We start from the raw sequence: 26,405 nt of genomic DNA, 5'->3' as shown, positions 1-26,405 counted from the left end.
CTTTTCCCAATCTATGTGAAGGTTAAAGTCCCCCATTAAGACCACTATGCCTTTCTTACACGCTTGTCTAATCTCTGCATTTATACAATCTAGCACTTCAGAACTGCTGCCAGGGCTCCTATACACAACTCCCACTATAGTCTTAGATCCTTTCCTATTTCTCAATTCAACCCATAAGGTCTCTGTTGGGTGCTTACCTCTCGTTATATCCTCCTTTATCATTGAAGTGATTTCATCTCTAATCACTAAGGCTACTCCTCCCCCTCTTCCATTTTACCTATCTCTCCTGTAGACCTTATAACCTGGTATATTTAGTTCCCAATCCTGACCATCCTGCAGCCATGTCTCAGTAATAGCTATCATGTCATACCCTCCAATTTGAATTTGAACCTGTAGTTCATTTAATTTATTTCTTATACTCCGTGCATTTGTATATAGAACTCTTAGTTGGGCCACACACCCTAGCCTGACCTTCAGCTTTGATGTTGGGTTAATCGCCTTACGCCTTCTAGTTTTCACTTTATCTGTAGTGCCTAACGTACGCTTTCTTTCCGCTGCTCTACGCTTTTCCCTTTCACTTGTTCTTGAACAACTGTTTGTACTATTTGTATTGTAAATTTCCCCTGGTTCTTCCCCTCTCTTGCTGCTCTCAACTTTACTCCCTTCTGACTCCCTGCTAAGGTTCCCATCCTCCTGCCACTCTAGTTTAAACCTTCCCCAACAGCACAGCAAACACCCCCGTGAGGACATTGGTCCCGGTCCTGCTCGGGTATAACCCGTCCCGCTTGTACAGGTCCCACCTTCCCCAGAACCGGTCCCAATGGCCCAGGAATCTAAATCCCTCCCTCCTGCACCATCCCTGCAGCCACGCATTCATCCTGTCTGTTCTCCTGTTCCTATACTCACTAGCACGTGGCACTGGTAGTAATCCTGAGATCACTATCTTTGAGGTCCTGCTTTTTAATTTATCTCCTAACTCCTTGAATTCACCTTGCAGGACCTCATCCCTTTTTTAACCTATGTCGTTGGTACTGATATGGACCACAACTACTGGCTGTTCACCCTCCCCCTCCAGAATGCCCTGCAGCCGTTCCGTGACATCTGGTACTTAGATTTAAATCCAGTTAAAACAAGTGAGATAACGGTTTCCCCTTGCACACAGTTATAATAGGAGTTCTGCAGTGAATTCGATTGTTAATCTATATCAACTCTCAAGAGACAGAAGTATGCAGCAGAAAACCACATACAAATCTGACACCAATTTGGCAATCTACCGCAGATTGAAACTGAAATTGGAATAATTATCTGCATACCTGTTCTATGCCATATCTGATCTTCTTTCTAGAAGATGCTAATGCATGCTTGGATATGATTCCACAGGTGCCAGAAGCTCGTGAATACTTTGCCAAGTGGCCATTTCTCAAGTGTGAGGCTCAGTAGTATGTTGCAGCCTTTTTAAATGTGAGAGTGGGGTGGGGGAAAGAAGGGGAGGGGATTTATCACAGCCAAGCCTGATGCTCACCTAACAATCTACATGCACTTCCCAGCAGGTGTCACTGCATAGTAGTGGGAACCCCAACTGACTTCTCTCCTTCCTGCTGCCTGGTTGAGGTAGCTCAGTGCAGACACAGTGAATGAACCTGGGACCATTCTGGTCATTATGGCTCAGTATCACACCAGGTGGTGCATTTACCCTATTGAGTCATCTGGGTGCTCTTGGATTACTTTGTGTTATCACTAGGTAAGCACAACATTTTGGGAAGTAATTCAATAAACAAAACTATGGGTGGCCATAGTCACTGATTTATAGAAAAGGTGCCATTATAATACACACACCTTACTTCTAATAATAAGGCAGAATGTCACCAGCCCTCTAGCCGCTTATTTTTTTTGATCACATGGCTATTGGGACTTTACTATAGTATCCATAGTTTTGCCATTGTGGTACATTTTTCACATGCCTTATTTTTCAAATAAGCCATTGCAATCTTGTCTATCAAGTTGTATGCTCTCCCAAGTAGTGAATAACAAATTAATCAGTATCCTTTCTAATACTGATACTACAGCTATTTGTTCCAGCTCCTAATGTCATGATTTAAAAATGCTACACAACATACAAGATTTCCAGAGTCGAGATTTTATCCTTCAGGAGATCCTGAGCCTTGTTGAAGTCTGTGAGCATGCACTGTGTCTCTCGGATATGGGCTGCAGTCATTTCATTTATCATCTTCTCCTGTTTCTTTATCATCTCCTGTTCATAGATCCTGTTTAAAAAGAGACAAAGTGAAGCTAGCTCCCAGCTGAACTTAACAGACACTAACTTATACAGCAAAACCTAATTATTTCAACTGATGTGTTCACAAATCATAGAATGTTAGATCCATCTCTTTTAACCCATTTTAAGCTGTTACAGCACCTCAGGTAACAATAAAAAGAAATAAAATGTGCAAATTCATCACCTGTACTGTTCGTACCTAGCCTAGATATGAACAGGCCCAAATCTTCTCACTTTAGCAATGTTTCATGCAATCCTTTCTTGCTTCATTGTACACTTTAGTGCCTACAGCCTCTTCAGTTTTAGATTTATTACCTCACTTATTTTAAGCCTTTTTCACTGACTGCACAGTGGGTTTAGTCACACAAGAAAAGTTCTGTAGAGGTACTACAATTGTTCTCAGAAGCCCTAGGTTAGGGAGGGGAAATAACCAGAGACCCATCAAAGTTCCTGCTCCTGATTGTCCTTGAGCCACCTTTGCTGGAGTTGCGTGTTTGTTAATGTCAGATGAGGATGAGATTGCATTTAGCTGTGATGCCTCTTGAAGCCAAGCAGCTTGCCAACATTTATTGTCAAGGCTCACACCTCACACATAAGTAATAGGTACATGGCAAAGTACTGAAGGTTGAGCACCATCTGTGGAGATGTATTGCACTAAAGGGTTAACACCTTCAGGTAAGGAGGGAGAATATTTGCACAGACATTGACAAGAATTATTTTCCAGTTTTCTTTTCACTGTTTCTTCATTTTTTTGTATACATAGTTTTCTCATTTTGAGCCACTTAATATGCCAACCAAATATAAATTAATAATGATGATAAGCAGGTGATACTGTATGTCAAAGCAAAAACAAGCAGGAACAAATGTTCAACCAGTCACTCTTCTGAGGTTCTGATCTCAGCCACACAAAATAAGGAGGGACCAAGAGTTGGTCAGGTGTCTCCCCACTGAGGAAAAAAGGAAGGCGCCAGAAGAGCTGTTTCCAAAAGTAACTCTAATGCAGCTTCAGCAAGCACAGTTCAATTTTGTTTAATTTTTTGAATTACAAATTGGTTCTTGTGATGGACACTATGCATTTGATAAATTGTCAAGAATGTACAAAACCTAAATTTGTATTGACAATTTCAAAATTTGCTCATTCTAATGGGAACTTGTTTTGACCTGATCTGTAAAGAAAGGGTTAAAATAATAAACAAAAATACAATAACTTTTTTTTCAAAATTGTTCTCTGTTTACCTAATTTGCTGGTTGACTTCACTCCGTATTTTTAGAACTTCATTCCCTTTGTACTCGAGCTCTTTGGTCAAGGTGCTTAAATTTTCATGCATGGATAGGTTCTCTTCATCCAGTTCCTTTATATGGTGCTCACGGTGTCGTACTTCTTCTTGTAGATCAGATACTCTGCTCAGAAGTTCTTTCTTCTAGATTGTAAAAAGAGTCTCATGAATTGATAAACGTATCCCAGTATAAAGGGTAATTTTATGAAATGCACTCCCACATGGAGCCTCACCCACGGGGATCATGTAGCACGCCCCACACAATTTTCATCCTATCATTTTAGAGATCCTAATAAGCTCAAAAGAAACAAAAGGATTTGATTTTCAATTCCCTCCCCAAAAAACCCATAAGCATAACATGCACCAGTTATGAAAACTTATTAAAAGCACATTTTCAATCAACTCATTCTCCAGCTTATTTATCAGCTCCTGTTCACAAATATAAGCAGACACCATAATGATACAACTCATGGCATAATTAATTATTCACAGGAGTAAGGAGTGAGATAAAGAGGTATTTCTTAGTAAAGAGTACACAAATGACAGAAGATTCTCATGTGTAAAGCATTTGATGATATGGGGAAAGATAGGCTAATCTAGAAGTTACTGAGATCACAAAAGATACAATTAAAAGAAAAGGTTAATCCGGGAACCTCCACAGTCTCAAATTAACAGCCATGCAAGTATTGGATAATAATTGGATTTATATAGTATCTTTTCACATCTCTCAGAAACACCTTAAAGTTCCCCATAAAATGAATTATTTTGAAATGCAGCAACCATTCTGTACCAGCAATGTTCCACGAACATTTTTTTTTGATGGCACTATTTCAGTAAGAATGTTGGCTAAGAAATTGGGAGAACTCCTTACTATTCTTTGAATTGTGCTATGGGATCATTAATGTCCACCTGAACAGGAAGATGGGCCTTGGTTTAATTTCCCATCCAAAGGATAGCACTGCTGGTAATCTAGATAATGTGCTCAAATCATGGGGTGGAGGCTGAGACATGTATGCGGCTGAGACATCCCGCATGACAGACTGAAGCAGTTTGCAAAGCCATAAATATACAAAAAATAGGATAATGCTCATGCACCTGCCAAATAATTGTTTACAAGCCCTTAACGATTCCCTAATACAGAATTTAAAATTATTCATTAGCTTAATATACTAAAAACAATTTTAAACTTAATATATTTTAAATCATTCATTAGATGCATAGGGTCCGATTTTAGCAGGGCTGCGGGTTCTCGGCGGATGGGCTAGCAGGCGCGTGGGTAATGCGCCCGGTGAAATTAGTGGGTTTCCCGCGCGATCGTAGCAGGCAATCCACTAATTGGATTCACTTACCTGCTCCTCCGGGTTCCCCGCTGCTGATCTGCGCGTCGGGCGGGCTGCGCATGTGCAGTAAGATCTGTCAGCTGGAGGCGCTCTATTTAAAGGGGCAGTCCTCCACTGACAGATGCTGCAACCAATAGCAAAGATGACTCCATGGAGCAGCCCAGGGGGAAGGCTGCTCCCAGTTTAATGATGCCTCACCCCAGGTATCAATACATAGGGTGAGGAGGAGGGGGAGGACAGAGATCTTCCACCCGGCGGGCGGGAGGAAGCGGCCTGCCTCCGCCACCAGGAAGGCCTGGCTCGAGGTGGCAGAGGGGGTCACCTGCGCCACCAACATATCGCCCACCTGCACACAGTGCAGGAGGCGGTCCAATGACCTCAGTAGGTCAGCCAAAGTGAGTACACGTAGTCTTTCCCCTACACTCCGTCTGCCACATCACTGCCCCCACCCCACATCTCCTTCGGCACTGCCAACACTACTCTGTCAGATCACCCCTCATACCCACTCAAACCCCATCCTCATCTTACCTGCACCTACTCACCTCGCCAGTACTCACCCCGCCATTACCACGCAACCCAATCCTCATACAATCTCATGGCTCTATCCCCTACTCACCCTCTCGTGCATCTCTCTCACGGTCAGCCTCACTCAACCTGCTACCACCTGTGCTGCAGCCACAGGGCATGCATCACATATGTGCAGTAGACAGCGTAAGGCAAACGTGTCGTGAGCATGAAGGGGATGCACAAGGGTGTTTGAGGGTTCGTCATGGTTGTTACTTCTATTGGATTTCAGAACAACTCACATCACACATTATATTGGCACCACTACTGCCATGTCTTCGTGAATCCTGTCCGGTTTGTGCAATACCCGCTCCTGGGTATCACTATGAGGACCCACCACTGATGCCACCCATTGTGTCACTGCAGAGTGGGTGTAGGTGTATTTGCAGGGCTCTTCTGCGCTGACGACTGAGAGACATCGGCGATGTCCCCGGTTGCACCCTGGAAGGCTGCAGAGGAGAAGTTCGGGAGGGCAGTGGTGACTTTGACAGCGACAGGTAGGAAGATGGTGCACAGGCCAGCCAGGAGCAGCTCGGCATGAAAGAGGCTGCAGATGTCCACGGCTACATGTCGAGTGACTCTGAGCCTCCGTGTGCACTGCTGCTCAGAGAGGACCAGGAGGCTGAGCCTCGGTCTGTGGAACCTGTGGCGAGGGTAGTGCCCTCTGCGACGCATCTCTCTCTGCGGTAGCCCTCCCTCCTGCTGTACAGGTGGATGTGTCACAGCACTCTGTTGTGGAGCTCCACGTGTCAGAGATGGACGGCGTGGATGGCGAGGCTGGTGATGCTGTTCGCCCTCCGAGGGGGTCATGACTGCAGCTACGGCGGCCCCCATCCGCAAGATGTACATCTGAGGGGGTCCGCAAGGTAGGTACATGTCTCCGGACCCTGGGGTAAGTGTGCAGGTTGGTGACTTTGACAGTCAGGAGGAGGGTGGTGGAGGCCAAACTTTGTCCCAAGTGACAGAGTGGCCTCCTGCAATGGGTGAGGGTCTCCCCCACCTACCTGTCAAATGGACCTTTGCAGCTGCCACAGGCTGACAGCTGCAACACGTCCATTCGAGCTGGGAGTGTTTCTCCCAGTGTGGGAAACAGTCCCATGTTGTTCAAAAATCCCACATAGTCCCTTAATCAGGTCAGTTAATGACCTGAAATACCTAACTAAATACTGTCAAGTAGAACCTCGCTGGCTTTAATTGCCTGCGGGATTCCCACCAGCGGGGGCTGCGCGCGCACACCAGCGCGTCAGCGGGGAACCCGGAAGTGGGCGGGATCGAGGCGGGATCCAGTCCCGCTCCTGGATTTCCCGATTTTCGGGGCCCCCCGCCGAGAACGCACCCGATAGCGGGTGGTAAAATCGAGCCCATAGTGTCTCACAGACATTTTGTGTTAAAATGGGAGTCATAAATCACCCAGATAAGTCGTCAATTATTTCATTTGGAAAAACACTAATAAGTCCAGTTGGAATACTTGAAGTTACAATATTGTGTGTATTTAAAAAAACTCAGATGAACACAAGAGCCCGATATTTACTCAGAGCTGGGAAGAGAGCGGCAGGGACGGGGTGGGGGCAGATTTTCGGACCCGAATCCCAGAAATGAAGTTAGCGGGTTGGATTCTGCAAACTCAACTTGATTGAATGGTTACATTTTTGTTTCTGGGTTTCGCGTCTCCAAGCTGCACAGTGGGCGTACTGCGCACCCGTATGGCGCGATCTGAAGTTCACTATTTAAAGGGCTAATGCAATAATGGAATTTAGAGGAGCCAGGAGGAATGTAAGCAAGGATTCACAAAGAGCAAGGCCTGCACCCAGATTCAATGATGCTTCCTTTTAAGTACAGCTGGGTGTAGTGAGGAGCAGGAGGGACATCATTTTCCCCAGCAATGGGAGGAAGAAACCTGCTTCTGTTACCAAGAAGGCGTGGCTGGAGGTGGCTGAGGAGGTGAGCAGCACAAGCACTGTGGCCTGGTTTTGGATGCTGTACAGGAAAGGTGAGTACAGTTGCTGATTCACCTACATCCTGTAGTGTACAACAACCCCCCCTCTCACTCTGTCTTGCCAAGCATACTCCATCCCATCACTCCTCACACCCACTTAAGTTTCAGCAGCACCCATCCTTTACTTTCCATGCACTTCCTCACCTCTCCAGTTGTCAATCCACCGCTGCTACTCACCTCAATCCTTAAGCAATGTGATGCATCTGTCTGGTAGTCACCCTCTGATGCATCTGTATGATAGTCAGCCTCACTCAATGCACTGCATCCATTGAGTGAATACGTGACCCTCAATGACTCATATGTCTGTTCTTTCGCCCCTTGTAGAAGAGAGCACAAAATGCAAGAGAGAAGGAGAGGACTGGAGGAGGCCCGCCACAAATAGTGCAGCTCACTAATGCAGAGGAGGATACCATGGAGATAATTGGCACATCTGCATCCCTCTCAATCGGAGAAGGGACTGGGAACTCGCAGATGCCCGGTGACAGAATTCTAATATCTCTGACACACATGACGACTTTATTTCATCAATGACTGAACTATGAGAAGCCTGAGTATCCAGGTACCTGAATAGTTTCTTCAACGTGCTAATGGCTTGCTCGATGACACACCTGCTGGTCATGTGGCTCTGGTTGTAATGTTCTTGCATCTCACTGGTGGGGTTCCTCACAGGTTTCATGAACCAAGTTTGAAGGGAGTATCCCTTTTTTCTACGAGCCAGCCCTTAAGTCTGTCTCCTAGTAGGAAGAGGTATGAAATGTTCGACTGCCACAGTACAAAAACATCATGACAGCTACCAGGAAATCTGGCGCATGCCTGCATGAACCTCTTCTTGTGGTTGCACATCAGCTGTGCATTGATGGAGTGAAATGCCTTGCGGTTGATAAAAACTCCTGGTTCATGTGGTGGTCCTCGGATTGCCACATGTGTACAATCGATTGCACCCTGCACCTGTGGGAAGCCAGCCCGAGAGGAAGTTCACATAAGTGGATGCCCTGGCAAACAACCCATTCATTATCTGCCTTATAATTTATATGCAGCCGACTGATCCTGGAGATGTCTCCGGTGGTGCACTGGAAGGAGCCAGAGGCAAAGAAATTGAGGGCAGTGGTGATTTTTACAGAGACGGGCAATGCGTGGCCACCAGGTCCAGTAGGGAGCAGCTTTTTCTAAAGGAGGCCGCAGATGTCTGCGACCACCTGCCGGCTCAATCTGAGCCTTCGTAGGCACTACTCTTCAGTTAGGTCAAGGAAGCCGAGCCTCTGTCTGTAGACTCTCTCACGTGGGTAGTGCCTCCTGCAACCTCAGCCTCTCTGTTGCTCTCCACCTCTCTCTTGTACGCCTGCAGATCCCAACATAGCACAACGTCGCTGCCGTGGATGGTGATTGTGTTCCTCGTCCAATGTCCTATCGAATACATTCATGGCACCCCCCCATGCCGATCTTGTCCTTTTGAAAGCCTCCAAAGTTCTGGAAAAGCTGTATGATTACAAGAACTCTCTGCCAAACGTTTGCCAGAGGGAGCTGAAACACCAGCTGTAAGCATTGAGCTTTTATTCACATCAGGTAATCATAACTTTAAAGACCCCCATGAACTGCGGCTCAATCTTGCCTCTGTTTCACTGGCAAATTTCCCGAGCCCCAGGAAACCCGTGCTGGAGACGTTAAATTCAAGTGCCTGTTGAATTCAATTTAAAATCGCCTCATTAACATCTGTTAATCATCTAAATGGCTGCCATAATTACTGACCTGCCTTTCCTAATGATCGATGCGTCTCCGGCGAGTACGTTACTCGCATGCAGCCAAACGCGCCTCTGTTAAACCCAGTAGGTGTGTTGGAGTCGGGTTGCAGTCACACTTCAAATTTCAATTTTTTTTTACTTCCCACCGACCCCAACCCACCTGTTCTTAGGGGTTAAAATTTCCCCCCAAGGAGTTTCCAGTACCTTCATTTCCGAAAGAACCAAGAGTTTAATGGGACAAAGTCAATTACAGAGTTGGTACAAATCCAATAAAGTGTTAAATTATAGAGGTGATAAATTGCTGTACAAGTTAGGTGGTTCCCAACTTGCACGTCCAACTTTTAAAAGGAAAATCATTAATGTCAGTGCAAATCATAGGATCTAATTATTTAAAGGCAAATTAATGTAATAAGAAGTGGACACAGGCCAATTTTTGGGAATAGTACTATGTTGGCAAAGAGGAAGCTCCTGTGAAGTTTGGTTAAAATCCAATGAAGTGGGGATGGGTCAACAGAGTAGAGCAGCTGAATATAGGTTCCACAATATTCACAATTTCCAGCACAGAATTCTTAATCTTATCCATGCCAACAGGGAAGACCCTGAATGAAGACTGGGCATATTCGTCAAGGTGAAAGGGGATAAGATTATCAGCAAACGAGCCACCCTCAATTATTTTTGTGCATCAATGCCGAACAGCACCAAGAAAAGGATGCAGTTCACCTTCATGGTCAGAGACTGTATTATAATAGCAGCAATGGGGCATACAGAATAGCCAAAAAATAAGCGAAGAAAAATTAAAATTTTAAGAAAAAACGCAATGTAAAAAAATCACTGACATTCCTGATATAACTTTACGGTCACAGAAAGTACCGGAACACAAATCTCTTCCACTGTTAAGATAAATATTGTATTTAAACTAAACCACTTTGAATAGCACCATTAAGTCGCACTATGCCTAGAACAATTAGTGCAGCTGTTGAATAATAGTACATGATGTGTAAGCTGTGTTAATACATTTTTTTTAAAACACCGAAAACAATGAACTAACCTACCTGCTGTCTGCGCAGCTCAATGGCCCGATCTAGTTCCATTCTCGCAGCTGCCATTTCCTGCTGGTGATTTTGTCTCAGCTGGTCCACAGCTACAGCCTGCTGATAGTTGAGCTCCGAGCGCAAAGAGGCTAGAAAGACCATACAATAGCATCGGTATTTACAACAGCCTCTTAACGTATTCCTAGGTTGCTGAGTAAATGTTTAAACTGGAGAAAGATTACATCTACAAGAGAAAGGAAAACAAGACTGACTATTCTAATGGCATCCCCTAATATTTTCTTAAAACTTTCCAGTCATAAGCAAAAATTTTAGAATTTTAAAAATGTAATTATCTATCTTGAGTTTTAAAAAAATTATGAATATTCACATAAGTTACAAATTATGAGAATGCTGGGATAATATTTTTGTTGTGTTAAGACCTTTGCCCTGGCCTTCTCTACCAAACCAAAACTAACAGATTTTGGGATAGATAAACTATTGCAGCAGATAGTATATACATATAATCAGGCATTAACATTTCATATAATGTCTTTTAAATTGAGAATATATTTTTGCTGTATCAGTGTTAAGAAATGATAGAGGTGTTCAAAATTATGAGTGATTTTGATAAGGTAAATAGGGAAAAACCGTTTCCAATAGTAGATGGGTAGGTAACTAGAGGGCGTAAATTTAAGATCAAGGAGTGTGTAGCCCCCAATACTGGTAAAGGCTGATGTATAAGCGTCCAGGGCTTGCACCTGGAACAGGTGTGCTCCTCCCAGCTGCACAGCAGTATCCTCTCCCTCCTCCCTCTACCAGGACCTACCTGAGGGCCAATGCTGACGATGCAGCAATCCAAAATTTAAATCTGCTTTGCCAGTGAGCTGCCTGGGCAGCAAGCGTTTGCAAGCTTGCCAGTTTAATTTAAATGAGGACTGAGGCCCATTATCGCTCCCTGTACCCAGTTTGCGCCGGCAGACCAGAGATGTCCAATTTCATCTGAGTTTTTTACATTTATATATTATATATCTTGTGTGTAGGTCACTGCAGTGTGAAGAGGAGAGAAGGGAAACAAGGCAGCAGTACCAGTGACTACTAATAATATTTAACATATTAATATAGCAATTTTTTTAATATTATGTAGTGATCATTAGGCCATGTGTCTGGAGGCTGTAGTTAGGGTTGCCAAACCCCCAGGATTGTCCTGGAGACTCCAGAAATTAAGGATTAATCTCCTGGACACTGCTGAGAGCAACCTGGGAAAAACAATCATAGGGGTATTAAAAAGTGTTTTTTTCCATTTTCTTTGAACACTTTGATTTATTAGTTATACAAATATTGGAGATGGGAAAAAAAGTCCCATCTTTTCAGTAAAGAATCATCCAATCAGGTAATGAAGATTTTGTTCACTATTCAATTGGTATGAGGATGACCAATGTCGGGAGTAGGGGTGGGACAGTTGGAGGCGGGAGGTCATGTGATGAAAGCTCCAGGAATATTTCTTGGAGATTTTCCAGAATAATTCCAGGAAAGTTGGCAACCCTGGCTGTAGTAACTGTATAACCATGTGTCTGTGGGATCAATTGCATGCTTGCGGATTAGTCCAATATATTTCATTGACAGGGCTGATGACCAGCAAGATGCAATAGAGACCAAAACAATACAATGGGCAGGGCAGGTAACCAAAATCGTTAATCAACCCCAGCCTTCATATTATCACTAACATCCTCCTTATTCCTGTGTCTTATTCTTATGCCTCCCATATCGTAACACAGCTTTGCATGCTTTCCAGACCTACATCTGGACCTTCCCCTCTACCCGCCTCTGCAATTTATCTGCCAGTAGGTCAGTGACACAGCAGGCAGCTTCTGCAAGCGGGGAACAAGCGAGCACATAGTCTGACTGAACTTCTGGACCGACAGATCAACTGGTGTCTTGCACTCTGTTCTTGTTGCTTCAGCACTTTATTTTTTTCAAGAATCAGGATCAGCGATGAAGAAAGCAGCGAATCATCCAGTTCCAATATTGAGTGAGCTCATGTGCCCACTTAAAATGGATGTTCCCACTCTGATACTGTGCCCCCAACTCACATACTGACAACACTCCCCGAGCACTCAAACACCAAAAGGGGCAGCATCAAATGGATCTTTCCTACTCCCTATCCTCTTCTGGGCATCAGGTCCCATTCTGCTCCCTCCTCATTCCAGCTTCAAGCCTCAGGCCCCAGTTCAGTATTCTACCTCTGCACCAGCTTTGGACCTCATGCACCACTCTGCTCCCTCGATGCTCCAATCTCAGGTACTATCCTACTCCCTCCTTGCCTGAGCCTTATGCCTGCGGTCTCCCTGCTTCCCTCACTACCATACCCTCAGATTCTTTATCACCCAAACAAGTTGCAGTGGCTCCTGATTGCCTCAGTACCAGTCATGGCTGCAGTTCCAGATCCATTATGACATCAAAGGAAGATATCTGGCTAATGGTACAGGTGCAATGCAGACTGAACCTGGTGGCCCGCCTTCTGCTTCCATCCAGGGGCTTCTGCCCCATTTATGTGCCAGCCGCTAATTTCGCTCTCACCTGCCCGTGTTACAATACCTCCTGGGCAGCCTGTCCCCAGAGTACCCACCTTTGATCCAGTACATATTAGCTGCCATTTTGCTGCATGTCACAACCAGTTCAGTAAATCTTACATTACAACAGTGACTACACTTCAAAAGTACTTAATTGTCTGAAAAGCACTTTGGGACCTCCTGAGATTGTGAAAGGCATTATAGAAATGCAAGATTTTTCTTTCTTCTTCTAATATGTATGAGAGGCACACAACAAGACAGAGAGAGAGGAAGAATAAACTCACAAAAAGGGGATCAAGATTGAGATATAGATACAACAATGATAGAAGGTGTGTGTGTGTGTGAGAAGTGAGAAGTGAGAGAGAGTTTTAAAAAAGTGAAAGACCAACATAAAGAGATAGAAAGAGAGAGGGAGACCAAAAAATCAAATGATGGGAAAGAAGCAGAGAAACAAGAAAACACAACTATTATTTTTTTTGTCAATGAGTAAAGCCACAGGAGTTCTTCACCACTGTTAAAAGTGTTAAATATTCAAACACTGATCCTTACACAGTGTGAATCAGTAGAATTATTTAAGAATACATACCAAGTAGTACTTCCCCTTCATCTTGCAGCTCTGTCCTCAAATTCTGTAGTTGTTCCTTTGCTTCATTTTGCAAAGTCTCCAAATTCATTCTCTGAGTGTCCTTCAGGGTCTGCATATCTTCCATATGCTGCTGGTTTAAGCAGTCTTCCAATTGCTATAAAACATATTCAACACAATTACATTCTTTACTTCTCCAATCAACTTTCTCTTTCCTGGCTCTTTTCAGGTAATATAAGCAGTGAACAAATTACAATTCAGGTTTTGAGAAGGAAATTAAAATTTGTACAATCAGTAGTTTACAGTTCATAATACATACTAATGTTCCAATTACTACATGATCTTCTGTTAGCTGGATAATTCCTGATCCTACATTGAAAAATCCAAGACCACAAAATCATAATTTGGACCCAGATGAAACTTCAATAAATTAGCAAGTGAACTAGTGCAAAGATAATGTATTTACTGAAGCAAAAAAAAGGTAAACACAATTGTTCTAAACTTATTCAAAATTAGGTCCCTGGCATTGCTCATTGTTAGCCTGGTGTTAGCAGCACAACTCAGCAGGTCAATTTAAGGTCATTGTTTCAAATTCAGGTCTGCCTTAGATACTCTCTTCAGCACTCCTGTATGCGGCTCCCGTGTCTTGTTTTCAGGAGGGCGCCCATAATGCCCAAGTTCTAATCGGACAATAATGTAACAAGGTCAGAATGAGCAGAAGAATAGTACCTTCTTGTGATCTGAATTCTATACTGTGTCTTTTACTCGTGCCCTCGTGTGCTTCTCCAATCTTTCAAAAGGCTGATTGATTCATATTTTGAGATGAAGCTGAATACTTATTTTGCAATTGTTAAGTGAACAAGCAGAAAAACACTTATAGCAATCCTCATCACGCTGCATGACTCCTCGCAGCAACTAAAATTATGAAATATGCCACACTATCCCTAATTAGTGAGCTTACTTAACTTTTTTTGGTCAGCCTTCTTGCTAAATCTGATTGGCTCTTTGTAGCCCTAGTTGGCTATCTCTTAAAACAGCGGAATCTACGCACACCTTGACTCCCTGATCAGATTTTACAACAAACTGAACTCCTCTTTTTCTTTTTGTTACATCTGACCACAGAAAGTGGAGGCAGTCCCAATGACTTATTTCCTATTCAGTGGTTCGCTAGTAGGCTCATCAATAAAACCGGCTATCTCTCTATCTCTTCATCCCATCTCTCCCCAGATGAATTCCAAAAGACACGTTATGCTGGGCTAAAGTAAATAGGGTCATCCCAACGATAACCGTTGTGGATGTTTGTAGAAAGGCTGAAATGTGATAATAAATTGTCTCAGTCACTGTGGAACATATCTTCAATGGCTGACTCATTACATATAAACTGCTCTTTGTCTCAGCAGATGCAGTATATGGATATAAGGAGAATTTTAAACTGTAAGAACCCATTTTAATTTAAAACATGCCAAAAAGGGTCTAGAAATCCCAGAATATGAAAGTCATTAAATTGGCGAATTCAGGCAATCATAGGGCAAGGTCATTCACAGAGCAACAGTAATTGTTTACAAGTGTAAAACTCTAGGCCAACAACTGGCTTACTTTCACTTTTTCCAAGATTGTTTTGCATCTGTAACTCAGGGCTCAATTTTCAAATGGAAGTCCGGGTGCGTTGGGGACGGGGGGGAAACGAAAATCGGGGAAATCCGGAGCAGGTAAGGAAGCCGGCTCCAACTCGCTGACTTCCGCGTTTCACACAGACGCATCTGTGTGCACGCGCACTTCAGAAATCCGGAAGTCCCAATGGCAATTAAAGCCAGCGGGCTGATATTTAAAGCTGTCATTAAGATAATTAAACTTGTTAAAGTACTTAATTTTATGGTGATTGAGGCAGGGAAAGGATTTTCATTCTGCCTCAGCGCATTTCCCGTCCTGTGTGAAACACTCCATGTTGACGGAGTCGTGTTTCAGCCAGCAGCCATTTGGATATTTAAATGCCTGTTTGACAGATGGGGATAAAAGATGAGTTATTGCAACAGGACACTCAGTTCTCTCAGTCAAAGTTTTGGCTGGGAGATCTTTGTGGTTAGCCTGAAAATTTTTGCTTTCCACTCAGAATCCTTCTGTTTACACATATTTACCAACTTTCCGGACACCCTCAAACTGACACCATCAGGATGGGGGGTGCCATGGCTGCATTCATCAGTACATCCAAGGACAAGCAATACCACCTTCCTCGCCAGGCATGGCGTGCATTTCCGCCACTCGGAGCTCCACAACACAGTGCTGAGCCACAGGGACCTACACAAGAGCACAGAGGAGAACAACAGAGGGAGTGGCGTCGCAGGAGGCACTACCCTCGTCAAAGGGTCGACAGACTGAGGCTCAGCTTCCTGGATCTCTCTGAGGAGTAGTGCATACGGAGGCCGAGAGTGAGTTGCCAGGTGGTTGCAGACATCTGCAGCCTCCTTCATGTCGAGCTGCTCCCGGCTCGCGGCATCTCATTACCCGTTGCTGTTAAAGTGACCACTGCCCTCAACTTCTTCGCCTCTGGATCATTCCAGAGTGCCACCGGTGACCTCGCCGGGGTGTCTCAGTCGTCTACACACAAGTGCATAAGGCAGGTCACCAACGGCTTGTTTCGTAGGGCCTTGCAATACATCAACATCCCCATGGTCGACCTCAGCCAGACGGAAAGGGCAGTGGGATTCCACACTGTGGCTGGCTTCCCACGTGTACAGGGTGCATTCAATTGCACGCGTATAGCAATCTGAGCACCTCCACACGAGCCAGAACTGTTCATCAACAGAAAGGGGTAGAACTCCATCAACACTCAGCTCGTTTGTGACCACCGCAAAAGATTCCTTCACGTGTATGCCAGATTCCCTGGCAGCTGCCACAATTCCTTCATTCTGAGGGAATCCAACATCCTGGGCCTCTTCCATGCAATGAACACCCTTAAGATCTGGCTCCTCAGGGACAAGGGATATCCCCTGCACACATGGCTCATGACAGCACTGAGGAACCCCATCAGCGAGCAACAGCATCGATACAACGACAGCCACATCGCCACCAGGTCTGCAACTGAACATGCGATGGGGCTGCTGAAGATGCGATTTCGGTGCCTCGATCGTTCTGGGGGAGCCCTTCAATACGCATCAGCGAGAGGGGGTCGCATTATAGTACTGTGTTGTGTCCTGCACGACGGGGTGCAACAGAGAGAGGTACCAGTTGAGGAGGCCCCATCACTCATCCACCATCCACATCTGCCACCCACATTGAGGAGGAGCAGGAGCAGAAGCAGGAGGAGGAGGAGGACAAACCCATAGGCAGAGCAGCGGCTCACCTGGCTGCTCGCGAGGCCAGGGAGTCACTCATATGTGAACGGTTCTAGGAACATAGGAACAGGAGTAGATCATTCAGCCCCTCGAGCCCGCTCCGCCATTTGATAAGATCGTGGATGATCTGTGATCTAACTCCATATCCCTTAATACCTTTGGTTACCACAAAGCTATATATCTCAGATTTAAATTTAGCAATTGAGCGAGCATCAATTGCCGTTTGCGGAAAAGAGTTCCAAACTTCTACCACCCTTTGTGTGTAGAAATGTTTTCTAATCTCACTCCTGAAAGGTCTGGCTCTAATTTTTAGACTGTGCCCCCTCCTCCTAGAATCCCCAACCAGCGGAAATAGTTTCTCTCTATCCACCCTATCTGTTCCCCTTAATATCTTATAAATTTCGATCAGATCACCCCATAACCTTTGAAACTCTGAGAATACAACCCCAATTTGTGTAATCTCTCCTCGTAACTTAACCCTTGAAGTCCGGGTATCATTCTAGTAAACCTACGCTGCACTCCCTCCAAGGCCATTATGTCCTTCCGAAGGTGCGGTGCCCAGAACGGCTCACAGTACTCCAGGTGCGGTCTAACCAGGGTTTTGTATAGCTGCAGCATAACTTCTGCCCCCTTGTACTCCAGTCCTCTAGATATAAAGGCCAGCATTCCATTAGCCTTATTGATTATTTTCTGCACCTGTTCATGACACTTCAATGATCTATGTACCTGAACCCCTAAGTCCCTTTGGACATCCACTGTTTTTAACTTTTTACCATTTAGAAAGTACCCTGTTCTATCCTTTTTTGATCCAAAGTGGATGACCTCACATTTGTCTCCATTGAATTCCATTTGCCACAGTTTTGCCCATTCACCTAATCTATCAGTATCCCTTTGTAATTTTATGTTTCCATCTACACTGCTTACAATGCCACCAATCTTTGCGTCATCGGCAAACGTAGATATGAGACTGTCTATGCCTTCGTCTAAGTCGTTAATAAATATTGTGAATAATTGATGCCCCAAGACAGATCCCTGCGGGACTCCACTAGTCACATCCTGCCAATGTGAGTACTACCCATTATGTCTACTCTCTGTCGCCTTTCGCTCAGCCAACTTCCCAACCAAGTACGTACTTTTCCCTCGATTCCATGGGCTTCTATCTTAGATAACAGTCTCTTTTGTGGGACCTTATCAAATGCCTTCTGGAAGTCCATATAAATAACATCCATTGACAGTTCCCTGGCCACTACTTTAGTCACCTCTTCAAAAAATTCAATCAGGTTTGTCAGGCACGACCTACCTTTCACAAATCCATGCTGGCGCTCTCTGATTAACTGAAAATTCTCGAGGTGTTCAGTCACCCTATCCTTAATTATAGACTCCAGCAATTTCCCCACAACAGATGTAAGGCTAATTGGTCTATAATTCCCTGGTTTCCCTCTCTCTCCTTTCTTAAAAAGCGGAGTGACGTGCAATTTTCCAATCAAGAGGGACAGTTCCTGAATCTAGAGAACTTTGAAAGATTATAGTTAGGGCATCTGCAATGTGCTCACCTACTTCCTCTAAAACCCTGGGATGGAAACCATCTGGTCCTGGGGATTTGTCACTTTAGTGCTATTATTTTCTTCATTACTGTTGCTTTACTTATGTTAATTTTATTGAGTCCCTGTCCCCGATTCAATATTAGTTTTGTTGGGATTTCCGGCATGCTATCCTCTTTTTCTACTGTAAATACTGATGCAAAGTAATTGGTCAACATGTCCGCCATTTCCCCATTGTCAATGACAATATTCCCACTTTCAGTTTTTAAGGGGCCAACACTGCTCCTGACCACCCTCTTTTTCCTAATATAACTATAAAAGTTCTTCGTATTGGTTTTGATATCCCTTGCAAGTTTCTTTTCATACTCTCTTTGTGTAGCTCTTACTATCTGTTTTGTGACCCTTTGTTGATCTTTGTATCTTTCCCATTCGCCAGGATCTGTGCCATTTTTTGCCTTTTTGTATGCCCTTTCCTTATGTCTTATACTGTCCCTTACCTCTTTAGTTGTCCATGGCTGTTTTTTTTGGCAAGTAGAGTTCTTGCCCCTCGGGTATAAACCGATTCTGTATCACGTTAAATGTTTCTTTAAACATTTCCCACTGATCATCAGTCGTTTTACCCACTAACAGATTTGCCCAGTTTACTGTGGACAGTCTCTGTCTCATCCCATTGAAGTCGGCCTTACCCAAGTCTAGAATCTTAGCAACTGATTCACTTTTTTCCCTTTCAAACACTACATTGAACTCGATCATGTTATGATCGCTATTGGATAGATGTTCACGCATGGTTAACTAAATCTGGTTCATTACTCATTACTAAATCTAGTATGGCTTGCCCCCTTGTTGCCTCTAGGACATACTGCTGTAGAAAACTATCCTGGACACACTCAAGAAATTCACTACCTTTCTGACAGTTGCTAGTCTGCTTTTCCCAATCTATGTGAAGGTTAAAGTCCCCCATTAAGACCACTATGCCTTTGTTACACTTAAGATCAGAAAATGAGAATAGTCCTGTCCTCACACCACCTGGAAAGACCAGCGCGAACACCAGCGCCTCCCACCGCCCCCACCCTTTCCCTGCACAAATCAGTTCTGCAACTACACGTACACCAACTGTAAAGTGACCCACTGGGTGGCATCAAGTGTCGCCGTTCATAGTGAAGCACATGAAAGGGTGCAATCACAAAAGCCAATCAAGAATGGGCAAGACGTGGCAATTGTGGTGAGAATGATAATATTTAATGTAACTTTAACAAAACCCAATTATAAATGAAAAAAATTACAGTCTGTCAGACACCCTTGTGCATACCCACCGTGATCACAAATCCTTAGCCTTTCTCTTCCTACCGCTTCTATATGGTGCATCCCCTGTGGTTGCAGCAGTTAGTGGCAGGTTGCTCATGTTCATGCCCTGACTGCTTAGATGCTTTCGGCCTATGCCCTCTGGCTTTGGAGCCCGTGAGGACCCCTCCAAAGACTGCTCCACCTCCACCTGTGCAAGGGCTGACTTGGCCACCTGGAGAGGAGGCAGCATTGCGGGTACTGGTTGAAAGAGGGGCAACGGGTGAGACGTGGGAGCGCTTTGAGTGGCGTCCCCACTTCCATGTCGCATTTCGCCATCATCCCTCTCCTGGGCTAGACTCACATCGCTCCTACCACCCTGCTGGACAACAATTTGGAGGACATGCGTGATGCCTTGTAAGACCATTGCTAATGTATCTGTCTGCCTGTCCAAGGCAGCAGAATCTAGTTCACCCTGAGTCCTCACAGCTTGTTGTCATCGTCTGAATGAACTCCTTTGTGAGCCCTGCTTGAAGCTCAACGGAGGCTAGCCTTCTCTCCATCGCAGACATTCCCGCAGACTTACCTGCGACACTATCTCAGACATTTCCGCAGTTATCTGCGACACTATCTCAGACATTTCAGCAGTTACGTGCAACACTATCTCAGACAGTTGCTCACGTCCCTGTGACACTATCTCAGAGATTCCCTCACGTGCCTGTGCCGCCATTCCACTCATGCAGGAGTTGGACTCCTTCATCCTCTGTAGAGAGTGTGCGTGGCACCTGTTCCAGTACCGCGCAAATGTACTGCTGTCCCTCGAACATTCTCCTTTTAAAGGGTGGCCCCCGGGGTACAGCATCTGCGTCCAGCTGAGCAGAGCCGAGCCGAGCCTGGAGAGGAATGCGCCCACCGACGCGGACTCTCCATAGCTGCCCCTGCCACCAGTGTCTGCTCGTGCTCACGTGTATGGTGACTCACCAGGTGCCAACCCAACTAACTGACTACTAGGACCCGCCGAGGTGTGAGTATCTGCGCTGGTGGATGGCTCGCTAAGATGTGACGGTGCGCCCTCAGAGGCCTGAAGCTCCTCTGAGGAATCATCCTCTGCCGTCACTGTGGTCGCTGAAGGGCCTGTAAGAGAACAGAAGGCAATATTAAGCATCATCACAAATGTGTCATATTGCGATGAGCATACTGAGCTGTTCGACATGCCAAGCATTGATAACATCAATTCATGTTGTGTGTGATGAATGTTAAGGTTGTGTCACCAGATGTTTGTGGAGTGCCAGTCTCGGCATCCTCGACGGACAGGCTGATCTGCAGGGCCTGTGAGGCCCTGTGTGGAACACTATTTGTGGAGGCCCCCCTCCAGTCCTCGCCCTCTCGCGTGCATTCTGAGCTCTCTTCTCCTAGAAGGGGAGAAAGTACAGATGTGTGAGTGAGTGATGAAGTGGCCAACCGATGAATGCATTGCTTTGGGTGAGGCTGACCGTGAAAGAGGTGCATCAGAGGGTGAGTATGAGACAGAGACATCACCTTGGAGCAGGATTGGAGTGAGTGGTAGTGGTGGGGTCACAAATGGGGAGGTGAGGAAGTGCTCAGGAAGTGCAAGTAAGTTGAGGATGAGCCTTAAGTGGGTGTAAGGAGTGATGTGATGGAGTAGTCTTGGCAGTGCAGAATGAGTTGGGGAGTGATGTGGAACACGGAATGCAGGAGAATCAATAAGTGTACTCACTTTTGCTGACCAATTTAGGTCATTGGAATGCTTCCTGCACTGGACCCAGGTGTGGGAGATGTTGCTGCTGCTGGTGACCTCCTCTGCCACCTTGAGCCAGGCCTTCTTGGTGGCAGATGCAGGGCACATCCTCCTGTCAGCCGAATAAAAAATTTCCCTCTTCTTCCTCACCCCGGCCAGTAGCACCTGGAGGCATCATTAAATCTTGGAGCAGCTTTGCCCTGTGCCGCTCCATTTGTGCGTTCTTGGTCTTTGCTCCAGCAAAAGCCATTGGAGCAATGGCCCTTTAAATGTGATGCTCCAGCTGACAGCCTTTCATGCAGGTGCGCAGTCCGCCCAATGCACAGCTTTCGGATGGCAAACCCGGAAGCCATGTTAAGGGCCACCAATTAACTCGTAATCACGTGGGGAATGGTAAGTTTTTATTATCCAGGTTTGCCGCAAGCCCATTGACACCCCCCCCCCCCCCCCACCGCTGCTATCCCGCTGCCCTTAGAAAATTGAGCCCATAGTGTGGCACTTTGCTATGTGATGTCTGTCGTATGGCGTGGTTTCCCCAGATCCTAGCAAAATGGATATATTCCTATGGTAAGTGGAGGATGCAGAAAGCTTGTTGTTCAATGCCAATTACAGAAGAGCGTGCCCTACTTCACTGGAATGATTTTTTTCTCCATTTCCCACAATATTTGCCCTCATATTCTGAGTAAGATTGCCAATTCAAGTCAGCATGCAACAACAACAACTTGCATTCATATAGTGCCTTTAACCTAGAAAAATGTCCCAAGGCACTTCACAGGAGTATAATCAGACAAAAATTGACACCGAGCCAAAGGAGGCGGTATTAGGACAGGTCAAAGAGATAGGTCTTAAGGCGGATCTTAAAAGAGGATAGAGGTGGAGAGGCGAAGAGGTTTATGGAGGGAATTCCAAAGCTTAGGGCCTAGATGGCTGAAGCCATGGCCGCCATTGAAGGAAGTGGAGAATGGACAAGAGGCCAGAGTTGGAGGAATGCAGAGTTCTCGGAGGGTTGTAGGACTAGAGAACATTACAGATATATGGAGGGGTGAGGCCATGGAGGGACTTGAATACGAGGATAAGACTTTTAAAAATTGAGGCATTGATGGACCAGGAGCCAACGTAAGTGAGCGAGCACAGCAGTGATGAGTGAACGGGACTTGATGCGAATTAGGATACAGGCAGCAGAGTTTTGGATGAGCTCAAGTTTATCAAGGGTGGAAGATGAGAGGCCAGCCAGGAGAGCATTGGAATAGTCGAGTGTGGAGGTAACAAAAGCATGGATGAGGGTTTCAGCAGCAGATGGGCTGAGGCAGGGATGGAGACGGGCGATGTTACAGAGGTGGAAGTAGGCGGTCTTTGCGATGGAAAGGATATGGTGTCGGAAGCTCAACTCAGGATCAATCAGGACTGTTACGAGCAGTCTGGTTCAGTCTGAGGCAGTGGCCATGGAGATGGATGGAATTTTGCATATTTCTTGTATCATATGCCTCTACTCTCTGTTGAGAAGGATTCACCATCTGGAAAATCCCTATGGGTGGGATGAAAAATCAAATTCTTGGAAGTGTCTCGTCTCAAATGATAAAGTTACTGTTGATTAAGTCCGATGACTTAACACAAAGGCAAAAATGAAAAGTAAACATAGACAGTTTAGCTACTCTATGTAACTGAAATATCACTGCAGCATTTCAATTCTTTACAACAGGTTGGAAAATAGGATTTTTAAAAAATCCATGTTGGTCTCAAAAAATCTATTGAATAGAACTATTCTCCCCTCTAAAGGGATTTTCAGTAGATGTGATACGAATCATTTCTGCTGAAACTGTTGGCTAAGTGTATGCTTATGTCTATGATTCCATACATGGAGAATAGTCAGGCTGCCCGGGAGAAGCACTGACTAGAGTTCAGGTTCTTTCCCACAGAGAAAGAGGGATTAACCAAAGTTGTCAGTATAAGGTATTCTTGCACTCTTTGCAATGTTCAGTTACAATGCATCATTGGCAGAGCTGGGAATAGGATCCCAACTTGTACTCTCAGCGAATAGGTTATCTACATATGGGGGGCAGAAGAGGAGGAGAAGAAAATGTAAAAAAGGAAAGGCAAAAGTAGTGACAAAAAAAAATCAAATGCGGAAGGCACTTAATTACCTCCCCAATAGAAATGCTTGCCTGCTACATTGAAACAAGGCATAATCCTTTACATCTTCTGGTTCTGACTAAAGATCCAGACCTACTAGCAAAAGGTAATGTGCAACATTCAAATCATCATCAAGCATGCATCCAAAACAAATTCGACACACTTCCCCTCCAATATTGGCTCCTGCTCCTGGTCCATGGGCAGTGGTTGAATATTCCCCACATCAAGCATATGCAGCATGCTCTACATCCAAATAGTGTAATTCCAAAATGTGTGGTAGCACACCCAAAACCCACCAAATACTGACACAGCAGGCAAGTACAGCAGTACACAACAGCACTGATGCTACTCTCTGGAATCAGTGTGGTGTTTAAAACCCAAACCAGTATGTAAAGTTCACTCGCCACCATAACGTACCATGTACACTGCATACTATGGAGTAGAGTTTCCTTTAGATTGCGCTGGTTTTATCAGCGCAATCCGCCTGAACCAGCGCAAAAGATCGAGGAAAATCATGGAAAATCAAGCGTAAATCGAGTTTCTGCGATCTTTAATGCTGGTTCAAAAGTCATTGTGCCCAAATCCGGTCCCACCAACAAAACTGGCCATGCCCCCAGATCAAAATGTTTTCTTAGGCGCACAGGCACTAGTAGGCACATTTTAACGTATTAAAAAATATTTAATTTACTAAGAAACTGACTAGTACACCACAAAACTAGTAAATGGTTCGGTATAGTTCTTTTTAAGTCAATTTCAGCGATTTAAAATCAGGTTACTCACAGGTAAAGGACTAGATACTCTTATTAAAAATGCTTATTTTTTGTGATAAACCCATTTTCAGCTGTATTAATAAAACTGTACCAGGTTACCACTCTTAAATACGTCGATAAATATTTTTTAATGCAAAGAACAAAAAATAAATGATTACATTCTATTACGCTGACCAATTGCACTGGTTCATGAAAGATTTTACACTTATGATCATGCAAACGAATTTTAGCGGAAACTTGAACTGTAACCTAACCAATTTACCGATTGCATCCAAAGTGGAAACTACCCCATATGAATGTAAATTACAATAATACATTGTGACCAAGAACAATTTCAATATGAAATATCCCAGAGCAGGGATTAAGTTCCATTACTAAGATTGATTATGAGACAGAACTTATGATGCTATGCAAACTAACAGATTTCATAGCAAAACAATAAAATTTTTCTATAATTTGACCCATTGACCTAATGTAGCTCCAAAGAGCTCCATGACCAACTTATAAAAAAAGATTAAGAGGAAAAAGTTTTAGTTGGAATACAAAGCCAAATGCTATAATCTAAATCCCTGCTAGGGGAACTTTCAATATTATAGACAAAAGTCTTCTAAATTAGGGGTGCAGTGTGAGGAAGTCATCCAATTAGAGGTTATTCCATAATTGAGGGTAGCTTTTATTTAATGGGTTGATAAACGGCAATGTACTATGAGACTACTGCACAAATCAAACAAGTGAAAAAATAAAAATAAATTCAGCATTTGAAAGTACAATACTACAACAACATGCCTTGCATTCACGGTCCTTGGATTCCTCCAGATTTCTAAAAGCAATGTGGTGAGCATCCTCCAAAGATGTCTGTCTGCGTTTATGCTCATCTTCCATCCCTTGCATTTGCTGTGTGAGCCGCTGTCTCTCACGGTTGAACTGGCACTGTAGTTTCTGCAAGGAATCTTGGGACTGGGATAGCTGCATTTCCAAGCTTTGCTTGAGTAAGGAGATCTACAGCAGGCATAATTTAACAAGAGTGAAAGAGGAATTAAAGATAGCAATATTTGTAAATCAAATAAAGACAGTAACTAAATTATGTTGAGCTTGATTTCGTAGGTTAAAAACATTCATACATATAACCGCAAGCCACAACTTCAAGCTGTAGGCTGGAGATTCTCCTCAGCTGATTAAAAGCAATGGCAAATGACTAATGGATATCAGAACAATAACCTTCACTGCACTACACAGATGGCCATGTATACAAGCCTTCTCTGGAGTTCATCAATTTGAGCATAGACATTCTTGAAGTTGAATTGCTCACTCACTTCATTTTTTAGTTCAGGAGCTGTAGAAAATAACTGTGCAAGTGTCAAGTGTAGTTGTGAACGTGTAAGGAGTAATTTTCCAACTTAACACTTGGCTCTGCCCACCCAAAGAGTTATTGGAAATTCTAGCGCATATGACGTACATTTTTCTGACCATTTAAAATAATAGTCAGAAAATTGTGCTCTGTGAGCACCAACATTTCTTGCTCTTGGCTGGTAAAGTTCCCCAACAGAAGCACAAAGGAAAATTACCCCATGTGGTTGACTTGGTACTACATTTTTGGAGCACCAAATTACAGCGCTAAAGATGTAAGTTTAGATTTCTGTGCTGTATTCGTGAATAATTCTGGAGCGCCCCTCATATCAATCTTCCATTTTATTTCTGGTTTAATTTTTTTCCTAACCTACTTGTTAAAGAAAGAACCTATATGTATTTATAGTGCCTTTCAAGTCCTCGGAATATCCAAAGACATGGGACGGATAGCAAATCTGAAAAGAACGGCACTAAATTTTAAAAATCACCCTTCAACATAACCATTGTAAATTAATTGTCTAGGAAATATAAAAACAATGTACTTTGGTAAATTTTATTCCATGATTACAATTCCTATTATGCTATACTTAAGAGGATGTGTAATGTAGTACACTTTGTAGACAAAAGTTTACTGTTAAAAAACTAACATGCATATCTTCTATTATAAACAGCCTTACAAGCACAGAATTGGCAATCATACAAATTACAGCAAGCACAAGTGATAGTTTGCTTTGTTTACCAAATTCTATTAAATTACTTTCTTCTCATGCATACATACAAGGTCTACTAGCACAATTTTGCATGCACAGCAAGTGAGCATATTAAAATACCAAAAGTCCTTTTTTACTTCAGAAGTCAAATATGGAGTAA

At 44.1% G+C, this 26,405-nt stretch overlaps 1 protein-coding gene across 5 annotated transcripts in view; it reads right to left on the bottom strand.

Moving 5' to 3' along the window:
* The window catches only part of fam184ab (family with sequence similarity 184 member Ab), a 162,828-nt gene that overhangs the window by 31,383 nt on the left and 105,040 nt on the right, over positions 1 to 26,405 (bottom strand). For 3 of the 5 annotated variants that reach the window (XM_067984673.1, XM_067984674.1, XM_067984675.1), the window contains 5 exons: positions 24,975 to 25,187; positions 13,379 to 13,532; positions 10,244 to 10,371; positions 3,512 to 3,696; positions 2,118 to 2,264 (listed from right to left, as the gene is read on the bottom strand). In XM_067984673.1, the coding sequence (XP_067840774.1) occupies positions 2,118 to 2,264; positions 3,512 to 3,696; positions 10,244 to 10,371; positions 13,379 to 13,532; positions 24,975 to 25,187 (827 nt within the window). The remainder of the gene's footprint in view (positions 1 to 2,117; positions 2,265 to 3,511; positions 3,697 to 10,243; positions 10,372 to 13,378; positions 13,533 to 24,974; positions 25,188 to 26,405) is intronic. The other 2 variants (XM_067984676.1, XM_067984677.1) reach the window with 1 other exon arrangement.

Source organism: Heptranchias perlo, chromosome 5 (assembly GCF_035084215.1).
Source record: "Heptranchias perlo isolate sHepPer1 chromosome 5, sHepPer1.hap1, whole genome shotgun sequence".
Classification (NCBI taxonomy): Eukaryota; Metazoa; Chordata; class Chondrichthyes; order Hexanchiformes; family Hexanchidae; genus Heptranchias; species Heptranchias perlo.
This window is presented reverse-complemented; position numbering and strand designations above follow the sequence as displayed.